This window comes from Myotis brandtii, unplaced genomic scaffold (assembly GCF_000412655.1).
Source record: "Myotis brandtii unplaced genomic scaffold, ASM41265v1 scaffold1875, whole genome shotgun sequence".
NCBI lineage: Eukaryota > Metazoa > Chordata > Mammalia > Chiroptera > Vespertilionidae > Myotis > Myotis brandtii.
In genome coordinates, this window is record NW_005356961.1 from 962,304 (window position 1) to 975,729 (window position 13,426).

A 13,426-nucleotide genomic window follows, 5' to 3' on the forward strand; every position below is an offset into this window, starting at 1 on the left:
CCGTACCTCTGCACTTTACTTCCGCACCTCCTCTGAGTCTCAGTGTGCTTTTCTCTTTCCTTCTAGTTGTAGAATTTCCACTCAGCCAGCCTTCCTGTGGTTCTGGATGATGTCCATTTTGTCTTTTAGTTGTATTTTTGAAGTGGTTATGCGAGGCAGCAATTTCAGGTGTTTATCTATGCCACCATCTTGGTTTCTCCCTACTGCTCTTAATGGGGTATTTTCTGGGAAATGGCGATAGAGACAGCTAATAGATGACATTGTTCCCATTAAGATAAGCCTGCCAGAAAATTATACTTACTATGGTGACCTCCTTAGTCTGAAACACTTTCTCTGAAAGTCCAAGGAAATCCTGACTTGGGGCACAGATCAGAGTGGGTGAGGAAGGGAACCACCTTTTACTGAGGACCTACCACATATCCAGCTCTACCAAGAATCTCATTTGTTTCCTACTTTAACTTTATAATAATGGTTAACATTAATTGAGTACTTACTTTATTCTAGGCTCAGTTTTAAGCACTTTTCATGGATTAACTCAGTAATTCCTCACATCAAACCAATGAGGTATGTGTTTTTGTTACCTCTGATCCACAGAAGAGGACATCCACAGAGGAAGTAAATATGCACAAGAGCTGGTTGGTTCAATTTTTGGTCAGGGCACATACCTAGGTTGCAGGTTTAATCCCCAGATGGGGCCCAGGTGAGAAGCAACCAATTTATGTTTCTCTCTCTCTCTTCCTCTCTCTAAAAAAAAAGTTTTAAGAAAACTTTATGTTTAATATTTTAAGGAACTGCCAAATTGATTTCCACCAGCAATGTATGAGTGTTTCAATTTCTGCATATCCTCACCAACACTTGTTATTTTTGTCTTTTTGTTATAGCTATTGTAGTGGGTGTAAAGTAATTTTTCATTGTAGTTTTTTTTTTTTTTAATCTTCACCTGAGGATATTTTCTATTGATTTTCTAGAGAGAGTGGAAGGGAGAGGGAAAGACAGAGAGAAAAATATAGATGTGAGAGAAACGCATCAATTGGTTACCCCCTGCACGTGCCCTGATCAGGGCCCAGGCCGGGAGGAGCCTGTAATCCAACCAATGTACTTGCCTTTCACTGGAATCAAACCAGGGACCCTTTGGTCCGCAGGCCAACGCGTCTATCTACTGAGCCAAACCCGCTAGGGCTATAGTTTTTATTTGCAGGTCCTTAATGTTGAACATCTTTTCCTGTACTTATTGGCAATTTGCATATATTCTTTGGAGAAATGTCTATTATAATCCTTTGCCCATTTTAGTTATTTATTTTTATTATTGAATTTTAATAATTATTTATATATTCTAAATAAAGGTCTAGTATTAGATATACGATATGTAAATATTTTTCTAATTATGTGGATTGTGATTTCACTTTGATAGTATTGTTTGCAGCACAAAGTTTTTAATATTTAAGTACTTTAATTTATTTATTTGTCACTTGTGCTTTTGGAGTTCTAAATAATCACTGCCTAACCCCATGTCAGGAAGATTTACTACTATGTTTTCTTCTAAGAGTTCTGTAATGTTAACTTTTACATTTCAGTTTATAATCCATTTCAAGTTAATTTTGCATGTGGTGCAAGGCAGAGGTCCAACGTCATTCTTTTCCATATGGTTTTTCAGTTGTCCCCACATAATTTGTTGAAAAATTATTCTTTCCCCATTTTATCTTGGTATTCTTATCAAAAATTAATTTACCATAAATGTGAGGGTTTCTGTACTCTCAATACTATTCCACTTACTTATGTGTCTAACCTTGTGCTTGTATCACACTGTCTTGATTACTGTGGTTTTGTAGTAAGTTTTGAACTCGAGAAGTGTGAGTCTTTCAACTTTGTTCTTTTTAGAGATTATTTTAACTATTCTGGGTCCCTTGCAATTACAAATGAATTTCAAGTTTGGCTTTTCAAATTATGCAAAGAAGCCAGCTAGGATTTTCATAAGGATTACATTGAATCTGTAGATGAATTTTGGGAGTGCTGTCATTTAAACAATATTGTCTTCCCATCCATAAACATGGATGTCTTTATACTTTAGATTTTTAAAATTTTCTTTCAACAATATTTTGTAGTTTTCTGTGTACTTGCACTTCTTTTGTTCAATGTATTCCTGAGTATTTTATTAAGTTGATGCCATTGTAAAGGGAAATGTTTTCTTAATTTTTTTAGATTGTTCATTGCTAATGTATAGAAATACAAGGGCTTTTATATATCAACCTTATATCATGTAACCTTTCTGAACTCATTTAGGCAAGCAGTATGAGAAGAGCAAGAATATGTCTAGGATTCAGAAGGAATGACTGAGTAAATCAGGACTAGGATAATGTGTCGTTACCATGTATTGAGCATGTTTGTGATAGATCACTGCTTCTCAACCTTTAATATGCATACCAACATCCTGGGAATCTAATTAAAATGCAGACTTTTGTCCGTGGGTTTGGGTGGAGCCTGGGGTTATGTCTTTCTAACAACTTCTCAGTAGGTAGCTGGTAGTTTTCATTTATTATTTTAAGCTACACCAACCCTGTAAAATATATGTTATTGTTTCCATTTATAGATAAAAAGGAAATCATAAGTTGAGCAAATTACCAAGTTCATAGACCAAGTGGCAGAACCAGGATTTGAACATAGTTCATGCTAATGCCAAAGCTAGGCTCTTTCCACTCCCCCACACTGGATATCTGAAATAGGATATCAGTTGGGATATGAACAATATATGGATCAGGAAAAAATTAAGTTTTTCAGGGTCAGCAGAGTTGCCTAGAGTGCATTTGGGTCTAAAGCTTGAGATTATCTTGGTTATGTTGCTAAGAGTGAGGGTGTAAGACCAGAATATCAGGTAAAAGGAAGATGATACTAGTAGACAGAACTCGAGATTAGAGGTGCTGTAGAAAGTTGTTCACTTCTGATCAGAACTGGAATCTTTATACTGCTGAGATTTACATTTGTGGTTAAAACTATTGTTGACTCTTCCTGAATTCTAAATTATTTTACTGTGGATAATTAATGATATAGTACCAATGCAATCCCTGAGGGGTCAGGTTAAGGATTTAGGAATGTGGATAAAGCTCTGGTCAAATGGTTACCTATGAAGAACTATGGATAGGTGACCAAATTCCTTTCCAATAGTTTTCAGCAGGATATTAGATTTCCATCACCTCAGTCAAAACACGAGATAATTTTTTTTGTCCTTAGCACCTTTTATTGAAGTATAACCCTTGATGACAATCTGACAGGCATATCAATGTCAGCCAAGAAGGGAGTGGTGGAGGACACAAATGCAGAAACAATTAAGACTCAGAAAAATAATAGCTTCACATGGGATAGATGACCCCCAACAGTTGTACAACAAACACTGATTCTTTATCTATAGAAATTGCCCCCTGCCCACCCCCCTCTAAAGATCTACTAATCTTCAAAGAATATAATATGCTGTTACAGAAATATTATTGGCATAGATAACTCCTTTGGCAAACACAGAGGGAGTCACCAAGCTGCAGACCGGAAGAAGTGGCCAGAAATGTGCCTGACTTCCTCCATCTGAAACTTGCTACTGGCAGAGCAGCACCTTTAGGGAGGCTGGCATTATGACTCTAGTGCCCCTGGACAACTTTTTGGCACATGAGGTTAAATGGAAAACAGAACCTGAACCTGGTCTTGAAAGAGGCTTTTCATCTTTTCACCCTCTTTGTACCTCTGCTTCCAGTTTTTCCCTTGCAAGGACTTTGTTTTCAGTGTATCTGTCTGTTTCTGTTGGATTCCCATTGAGCATTTACTGCTATACCCTGGCCGAGTCTGCAGCCAGTAGGATTCAAGGAGACTCGATTATCCAAGGCTCTGGGAGTGGGGAGTTAGAAGGGATGTGTCATAGTAGCTCTTGCACTGATTCCTCTCTATGTATCAACCACTGTACTTACCTATTACGCACTGGGGCCTCTATGAGTATTTGAAGGGAGAGGGCAGACGTCAAGACCGATAATGCTTTGTGGAAATCCCTTGACCTGCCTTCCAAACTTCTACCTTCTGGCAGGCCTTTGTGGAGGGCAGAGCCCAGGACATGAGAACAGAGGAGAGACTCAGCATTTGAAGTAATAGGGACAGCTTTATAGCACTATCACTCACAGTTGGACTGCCAAGTCAGCAGTGCTGGGCATTAATTATATTGAGCAATATAATTTTGGGTTTATTTTATTAAGATCTTTGGAAACTGTCCCTCTGTGTACAAGTGAGCATCCTTTTGTTCTGATTCCAACTCTAAAATAATTTGAGGTGGGATGAGGGACAAAAATATGAGTCGATAGTACTTTTAGTGTGATAAAGTTAAGGTACAACCAATCTACCACTGACTAGAAAAACTAAGACTATGGCCATAGTGTCCAGGTGAGTGATCACTCTTTTCTATGGGCCTATATTTGCAAAAATCTGTTCTACACACACACACACACACACACACACACACTCATAATGATGGACTACATTGGCCTCATCTCAATCTTGCTCATTTGCTCATTGAGAGCCTGTGTTTTATGGACTACATTGGCCTCATCTCAATCTTGCTCATTGTTTATTTGAGAGCCTGTGTTTTTAAAAACATGGCAGCCATAGCCTATATTAAAAGCACTCCTCCACCTTCCTCAACCTTGGCTTGGGTAAGCCTAGCCCTTTACAAGCCATCAGCCTTCCTGAATAAAATAGATTTCTCCACTTATGGGGAGAATGGCAGGTTGACATTTTAACAGTAGTTCTGACAGCAGCAGTATACTAAGAGCATACTCATCCCCCTCCCCCCATCAGGACACTCTGCTGGCCAAGATTCTTCCATTGTTTCCAAATACAATGAGGAGGAAACGGAAGTTAGGAACCAGTATTTGTAGCAGCAGCAAAATTCCTTGGCAAATTCTTTTGGTCAATTGAGGCACCCCTGCTGCTACAGTTAACCTCCAAAGATGGTGAGGAATTCAGAAATGACTAGAACAGATGTCAGGGATGCTGGGCAGGGCTGGGCAATACAAAGCATGGGCCAGTTAGCAAGGAATAGGGAACTAAGCTGTATAACAGGACAATTTGGCCACAGCTACTTTCCTGCTGTCACCTGAAGGCTTTCCCAGGACAGAAACTGGCTACCAGTGCCAGGAACTAGGCAACAGCAGCAGCATCAGTTGTTTGTCTGCCTCAGATCCTGGCTGGTTCATGATTTGTACTGGGGGCTGGCCCTGACTGGAGCTTTCTGCTACCATGGATTTTGGTTCCCTGAGCCAGGCCACAAGCTGAGAAAGCAATTAGGTAGAGGAGTTCCTCCTGAGCTTATCTCTCCCCTTTCCTTAGCTTGAAGACTTGGAGAAATAGGTGGACCTTGGTCAGTTTCAGAATTCTTTGGTTTCAAGGAAAAACAAGAAAAAATTGGACCCTGTTGGTGAATGCTAAGCTCATGGTTATCCACACTTCAATGGAAGTATAGGACCAGGCCACAGTGGAGAAGCTCTGAATTCAAGGTGAGAACTTTCTTAGACACTTGTCAGCTATGGTGGTAATAATTCAAAGCCTTGACACCTTGTTACCTAGCCATGGTGAATTCAGGCTGATCTACAGAAAATGCTTCTGGACTAACTTTTCCCTAACTCCCCTCTTCTCACCTTATTAGTTAAAAAAAGAAAAAAAAAACAATAAAAATAAATAAAGTCAAAAGGACATTTAAAATATAACAATAAGAACCCCTTCCCCCCAGTAATGAAACATGTATGCAGAAGTCAGCTTTAGCAGAGCTATTCATGGCCCATAGTGTGAAGCCCTTAAGGTAGCCACCTGTAACCCCAGCAATACAAAGGCAAGATGAAACAGGAAGTGGTAGGTCCAAAGTCTTAGGACAGGAGGAGAGCCACACTAGCCAGGGCTGACAGTGGGCCTCTTCCCCTTTATGCAGATGCTGGGGAAGGTGGGGATGGGGTCAATTTCATTAAGCCTAGCTCTACCCAGCAGGGCATCTGGGGATCCCAAATTTTTTGCTCACATTCTGTTAAGTAAAATTCCTCCTTCTTTGCTTCCCACTGCAAAGCTTGAGTAAAGCCCTGAAATTCCAGTAGGTTAATGCCCTCAAGACAGTCAAATTTCTGTGGGGAATGACTGGGCCGTGAGCCTTGGGGCAGAGTGGAGCTGCATCGCAGTTTCTCTCTGAGCCTTGAAAGGCTGATTATGGTGTGGGTGGGTGGTGAGTGCATGATGTCTCTGATATCCTAGTACAAAGAAGAATGAAGGCACTTTGTTGGTTCTGTGTGTGCTAAGTGCTTGCTGTGCAAACTGTGGGAAAGAGTGTGGTTGTATGATCACACTCTATTACAGTTTCTACTTCTTGCTTCTACTTCCTAGGGTAGAAGTTTAGGGTCTCCCCAGAGTCTCCTAGCTGGTTGGGTGCACTGCTTGGTAAGGGGCAGTGAGAGACATCCAGGGTAGAGGATATGGAACAAACTGCTAACTAACTGCTATCTATTTGCTAACAAACTGCTAACAAAGATTGAAAGCACTTCCCATTGTGGCTGGGCAGTGATGATGTTGACAGTCTTCTGGCAGAATTAGAAATTGCTAGGCCCCAGGAGTAGGCTCTCCCTGAGACATTTGAGCTGCTCTTCCCCAAGCTTGATCTTCTCTTCTAGCTCTCGCTGTTCAATGATGAGAGCTGATTTCATCTTCACAAAGTGCTGATAATCTTGGAGCTGGTCCTGAGGCAGGTAGCGGGAGACCATGCCAAACACCAACTTCTCCCTCCGGTCCATGTGCTCCTTCAGCTCCTTGGCATCTGCCAACTGCCCTGTCAACTGCTGCTTCTTCTCTATCAGCACCAACTGGAGAAATAGAAGACCAATTAAGGGTCATTTCAATTACCAGTCATCAGCCTAACCCATTGATCCACCGGCATGCTGCCACAAAGCAACTACGCATTCTGCTAACCAATCAATCATAAATTTCCTGCCCTGAAGTCCACCTTCATGCAAAAACTTTTCTTTCCTGTAGCAGGGGGAGAATATACATGAAAGTGATTCTGGCCAGGCGGGTATGCAATTCCCTTTTTCCATCTCTAAGCTGTCTTTAATTAGTGGACCATCACTGAGGTAGGGGTGAGGGAAGGCTCTGACAAAGCTAGCTCAGGCCCCTTCTATCTGGTGAACAACCAACACTGTGAGAATGCTTTTAAAATAGTATCTGTCTCTGCGTGGGTGTATATCTGTACCATGTGCATAGGCACATGCCTATGTGCCTCTTATTGTAAAATCAAATTTTTATCTAACACCAATTGCATAGGGAAAGGCAGTGCAGTTTGGGTTCATGAATGTATGCAGATTGACCCAACCTGTGGAACTGACAGCCTCCCAATCTCAACTACTTGGTGAGACCTTGCCCTCTAAGAGACAGAGACAGAGAGAGAGAGAGAGAGAGAGAGAGAGAGAGAGAGAGAGAGAGAGAGAGATTGCTGCTGCTACTATTATTACTAACAGCATTGATCCAGTGTTTACCCTGTTCCAGGCCCTGTTTTAAGACATTAATATGAATTATCTAATTTAATTTTCAAAGCTTATGTGGTAGGAGTGTGTTCACCCCATTTTTAAGAGATTGAGACAGAGTGAGGTTAAGTAAGTTGCCTACGGTTACACAGCTAATTAGGGATAGAGCCAGAATTTCAAGGCACTTAAAAGCCAGTGCTCACACTCATAACACTATGCTCTACTGCCTCCCAGACTACCCAAACTTGAAAGAGGAAGCCCCAAAAAGACACATATGGCATTTCCCTCCATCTACACCCAAGAGACTCCAACTCTACCTTCTCCTGGTCAGCTTCTGAACCAATGCTATTGAGAGCATTTTCTACCCGGGCCAGTCGTCCAGAGAGTGACAGCAATAGGTTGACCACTTTATCCAGGTCCCCAATAAACAAACGGTATTTTTCAAACTCATTGGACTTGCAGACAGCTTTTAGGTTGGCCTCCACCTCTTCCCCAAGGGCAGAATTGGCATTGATGTCCTCCAGCAATCCTCGCTGGGCCTCCCGTAGGACAGAAAGTTTTCTGCCAATGCTTTCAATAAGCTGTATCTAGGAGAAACAAAGAAGAAAGCAAAGGATGAGGATGGGGACTAACAGAAACTGATAAATTCTTGTAACATATGTTTTTGGATCCAAGTAACAGATGGTGGGCTCTACCCTAGTCACTGGAAACAAAAGAAACCTGAGCAAGTCACATGAGCAATTTCTGTTTTCAGGACAGTCTTCTCTCCCATCTCTTAGAATATGGGAGGAATCTGTCACTGTGAAATGTCTTGGCATTAGACAAGTGATACCCATGGGCTAATACCAAATGTAACTTCATAAATACTTTCTGAAAAAAAAAATGAAACTAGACTACCTTCTTATACCATACACAAGAATAAATTCAAAATGGATTAAAGACTAAAATTTAACACTCAAAACCATAAAAATACTAGAGAAAAATACTAGAGAAAATGTGTGAGCAGTAAAATCTCACACATTTCTTGTAGCAATATTTTTTCTTATATATCTCTCTGGGCAATGGATAAAAAAAGAAAAAATAAACAAATGGGACTATATCAAACTAAAAATGTTTTGCACAGCAAAGGAAACCATCACAAAAATAAAGACAACCCACTGAATGAAAGAACATATTCGCCAATACATCTGATAAGAGGTTAATATCCAAAATTTATAAAGAACTCAGACAATTCAACACCAAAAAAACAAACAAACAAACAAACAAACAAAAACAGACAATCCAGCCCAGTGGTCGAGTAGCGAGTGACCTATGAAACAGGAGGTCACGGTTTGACTCCCAGTCAGGGCACATGCCCGGGTTGCAGGCTCGATGCCCAGTGTATGGTGCAGCCAATCAATGATTCTTTCTCATCATTGATCTCTCTCCCTCTCCATTCCTCTCTTAAATCAATAAAAATATATTTTAAAAAAACACACACCAGACAATCATTTAAAAAATGCACAAAGGACTTGAATAGACACTTCTCCAAAGAGGACATACAAATGGCCAATAGACATATGAAAAGATACTCAACATTGCCAATCATCAGAGAAATGCAAATTAAAACCAAAACGAGATACCACCTCACACCTGTCAGATTGGCTATCATCAATAAATCAACAAACAAGTGTTGGGGAGGATGTAGAGAAAAGGAAACCCTCATGCATTGTTGGTGAAAATGCAGACTGGTGCAGCCACTGTGGAAAACAGCATAGAGTGACCTCAGAAAATAAAAAATGGAACTGCTTTTTGAACCAGCAATCCCACTTCTGGGAATATATCTGAAGAATCCCAAAACACTAATTTGAAAGAATATATGCACCCCTATGTTCATTGGAGCATTATTTACAATAGCCAAGATTTGGAAGCAGCCCAGTGCCCATCAATAGATGAGTGGATAGAAAGCTGTGGTACATTTACACCAGGGAATACTTCGTGGCCACAAAAAAGAAGGAAATCTTATCTTTTGCAACAGCATGGATGGACCTGGAGAGTATTATTCTAAGTGAAATAAGCCAGTCAGAGAAAGATAAATACCACATGATTTTACTTATATGTGGAATCTAATGAACAAAATAAACAAGCAAACAAAATAGAAACAGACTCCTAGATACAGAGAACAGAATGACAGCTATCATAGGGGAAGGAGATTGGGTAACTGGGTGAAAAAAGTGAAGGGATTAAGCAAAACAATCTCAGACACAGACAATAGTATGGTGATTACTTGAGGGAAAGGGGTTGGAGGAGGTATAAGAAGGTAAAGGGGGATAAATAGTGACAGAAGGAGACTTGACGTTGGGTGGTGAACACACAATACAATATAGAGATGATGAATTATAGAATTGTACACCTGAAAACCTATATAATTTTATTGACTAATGTCACCCCAATAAATTAAATAATAAATAAATACTGTTTAATAAACAGAAATTGGAATGCTTATGAGAACATGGATTAAAAAAGCATTGTCATCAAGTATTTGCCTATTTCTTTATTCAATCTCCTTCTATCCATTTAAGTACCTCTGATGTTCATGGCATTGTGCTAGATTTTTACCCCCTCAGCTTAGCTTTTCAGGCCTTTTCAATAAGAGTCTGAGTTCTGGAGTTGCAATAACTACGTTTGACTTATAATTCTGCCACTTCCTAGCTGTGTGACCTTAGGTGAATTTCTTTATGAATCTCTTTATCTGAAGAATGGGGACAACTGCAGTACCTACTTCATTGAATTGTAATAAGGATTCAATGAGATAATGAATGCTAAGGATTTAGCACAGACTGAATGCTCAGTAAAAGCTGGTTGCTATTATTATTATTATTATTATTATTATTATTCAGTTTGTCCCCACTCTATCATTCTAATTCCACTCCTCAGAACCTTTCAGGATTAGCTCCTCACCCTCCTCTGTGTTCACAACACTAATTCTTATGTTCCTGATTGGCATAGGCAGTTCTATCAGTTCTTTATCTCTTCCTTCACTTTGGCCAGTCCCATTCCTTCTTCAGAGCCCAGCTTTGTCCCTACCCTCCCTGCTGAAAACCCCTGTCCCCATAAGTCTTCTCTTAATAATCTTTTTCTTTTCTGAACTCTCCAGATTGGAGCATTATTATTAGAATTAGAAGCCTATTGTGTAATTTGAAGTTGTTCACTTTCTGTTTCCTGTGTGTACACCTGATTCCTCTCCTACCATTGATTGTAAGTTTCTTGGGGGAAGCACTGCCTGTATCTTCTAATTTGTCTCTCCTATAGTCAGTTCTGGGACTGCACTTACAGGAAAGTGGTGTGGTAGAGTGGAGTTGTGGAGTCAGAGATGCCTGGATTCCAATTCTACCTCCTCAAAACTGTGTGACCTTGAGTGGGATATCCAGTCCTACTGAGACTTCTGTTTTCTCATCTGTAAATTGGAGAAGTGCCTCCTCTCTTCCTACTCCCTATTCTTGTGAGGGTTAAGTGATATCTTAGAGGTAAAATACTTAGTAATTTGCCTGGAACATTAAGCACTAAATACATGTTCACTAATGATGCTGCTGCTGCTGCTATTGTTGTTATTATATTACTAGAGGCCCGGTGCACGAAATTCGTACATTTGGGGGGTCCCTAAGTCTGACCTGTGCCCTCGTGCAGTCCAGGAGCCCTTGGGGGATGTCCGAATGACGGCAGCAGTCGAACATCCTTAGCGCTGCCGCAGAGGCAGGAGAGGCTCCCACCACCGCCACTGAGCTCACCAGCGGTGAGCCTGGCTTCTGGCTGAGTGGCGCTCCCCCTGTGGAATCAGGCCAAAACTGGCTCTCCAACATCCCCCAAGAGGTCCGGGATTGCAAGAGGGCGCAGGCCGAGGGACCCCACTGGTGCACGATCAGGGCTGGGGAGAGATGCCGGAGGTTGGCCAGCCAGGGAGGGACCGCAGGAGGGCTCCAGGGCGTGTCCAGCCCATCTTGCTCAGTACTGAGCAGCTGGACCCCAGCAGCAAGCTAACCGACATGTAGGAGCATCTGCCCCCTGGTGGTCAGTGCATGTCATAGTGAGCAGTTGAGTGGCCTTAGCATATCATTAGCATATTATGCTTTGATTGGTTGAATGGCTGACCAGTAGATTGGAAATTTAGCATATTAGGCTTTTATTATATAGGATTACCTGGGTATTACTACTACCGCTATCTGAGTTTGAACCCCAGTTCTGCCACTAAGTAGTAGAGTGACTTTGAGCAAATAACTCAATCACTCTGTGCCTCAATTTTCCCATCTGAAAATAGGGTAACAATAGTACTTATCTCATAATGCTATTATGATAATTAAATGAGTTTGTACATGTTATGTGCTTAGAACACTATCTTGTATATAAGAAGTATGCTTTGATGTTTGTTTTATTATTCCTTCCCAGGAATGGTTTTCTAGATTGTGTTCTTTTCTAGTACTTTATTTAGAGATATCCAAGGTGACCAAGACCAAGAGACCCTGCTATGGGTTCAGAGACTATTGTCATATTTCAGGACTGGTCAATATTCAGGAGATCACCGTGATCTTAGTCTGAAGTATAATAGGTTTACATTTAAGAAAAATTCCAAAATCCACTGGGAATGAGGGATCGATGATATGAATAAGGCAACACAATTAGATGCCAAGAGGTTCCCAGGTATTTCTTATCTTCTTTTCCCCAAAATAAAACTCAATGCCAAAGATAAAGGAGGGCTGGGGGCCAAATGATCAACCTGGAAAATCAACTACCCATCCCAGTTCTTAGGTTCCATAGGTCTGCCAGAATGAAAGTGGAGACAGCCCTTTCTTTCTTGGCATTTGGGCTTTGCAACCTGAACTTCAACCCTGGGGAAAGTGTAGTAGATAGAGTTGTGTAGTCATCACAGACCTAGCTAGAGCTGAGCTGCTTTTCTGGGATATTACAAATCAGTATCATTTCTAACCGTCTTCCTCAGAGACAAAAACTGTTCCAGCCCCCCAACAATCACTTCAAATCACTATTTCTATACTTCACCATTTCTGATCATTTCTCTCTTCTTCTGGTCAGCCTATTATTAGGTTTGCTCCTAATAAAAAGGTCCTAAGTAAGGCAGGAGAAGCCTGCCATGATCAGGGAACATGGAATCCAAGGAAACAGGCATCTGATCAAGAAATCTTTGATACCATCATGCTTCTAATTCCTTCTCTGACATTTTGTTTCAGATTGGAAAGTGGTGGTGGTGGTGGGGGGGACTTTTGTAAATAGCCTTGAGCTTTCCTACAGGTCATATCCTGAATGAGAAACATGGGCAGATGACTAATTTACATTGAGTTCAGATGTCCACGAAGTGGTAAATTGGGCCTTTCAGGTTGGCATGGAAACCCAGTTGTTTATGAAATAAAATGGGTAAGTGCAGAGAGGGCAAAGTGATTCCAGGAATTTGATTAGACAACCAGACTAGTGGTACTTAGAGGAAAAAAGGGGAGGCTTTGCAATAGCAACAGCATTTCCATTTATCTATTTTTAACATTTTAAAGAGATTACTGCCTCTTTTTGCAAATAAACACTAAAGTTTACCAGCTTATAATTTCTCCTTTTCATTGTTAGTTAGTCTGTTCTCTCTCCCAGAAAGTTACACAGATAATACAATCAATGATTACCTTTGGTTAGAGTTCACTGGCTAAAACTCTGATGTGTCCTGGGCAGTGTGCTACTTAACAAGGCTGGCTTGCCCTGGTGGATGTTGCTCAGTGGTAGTGTCAGCCCGAATACCGAAGGGTCACAGGTTTGATTCCAGGTCAAGGGCATGTACCTGGGTTACATGTTCCTTCCCTGGCCCCGGTTGGGGTGTGTATGGAAGGCAACTAATTGATATGTCTCTCTCCCCTCTCTCTCCCCACCCCTCT

General features: G+C 41.0%; 1 protein-coding gene across 2 annotated transcripts in view; it reads right to left on the reverse strand.

Annotated features, from left to right (window-relative positions):
• Positions 1-6,350: 6,350 nt before the first annotated feature.
• Positions 6,351-13,426, reverse strand: part of SHROOM4 (shroom family member 4) — a 203,453-nt gene continuing 196,377 nt past the window's right edge. For both annotated transcript variants that reach the window (XM_014538267.1, XM_014538268.1), the window contains exons 9-10: positions 7,841-8,110; positions 6,351-6,866 (exon numbers count right to left, since the gene is read on the reverse strand). In XM_014538267.1, the coding sequence (XP_014393753.1) occupies positions 6,597-6,866; positions 7,841-8,110 (540 nt within the window). In that variant the 3' untranslated portion in view covers positions 6,351-6,596. The remainder of the gene's footprint in view (positions 6,867-7,840; positions 8,111-13,426) is intronic.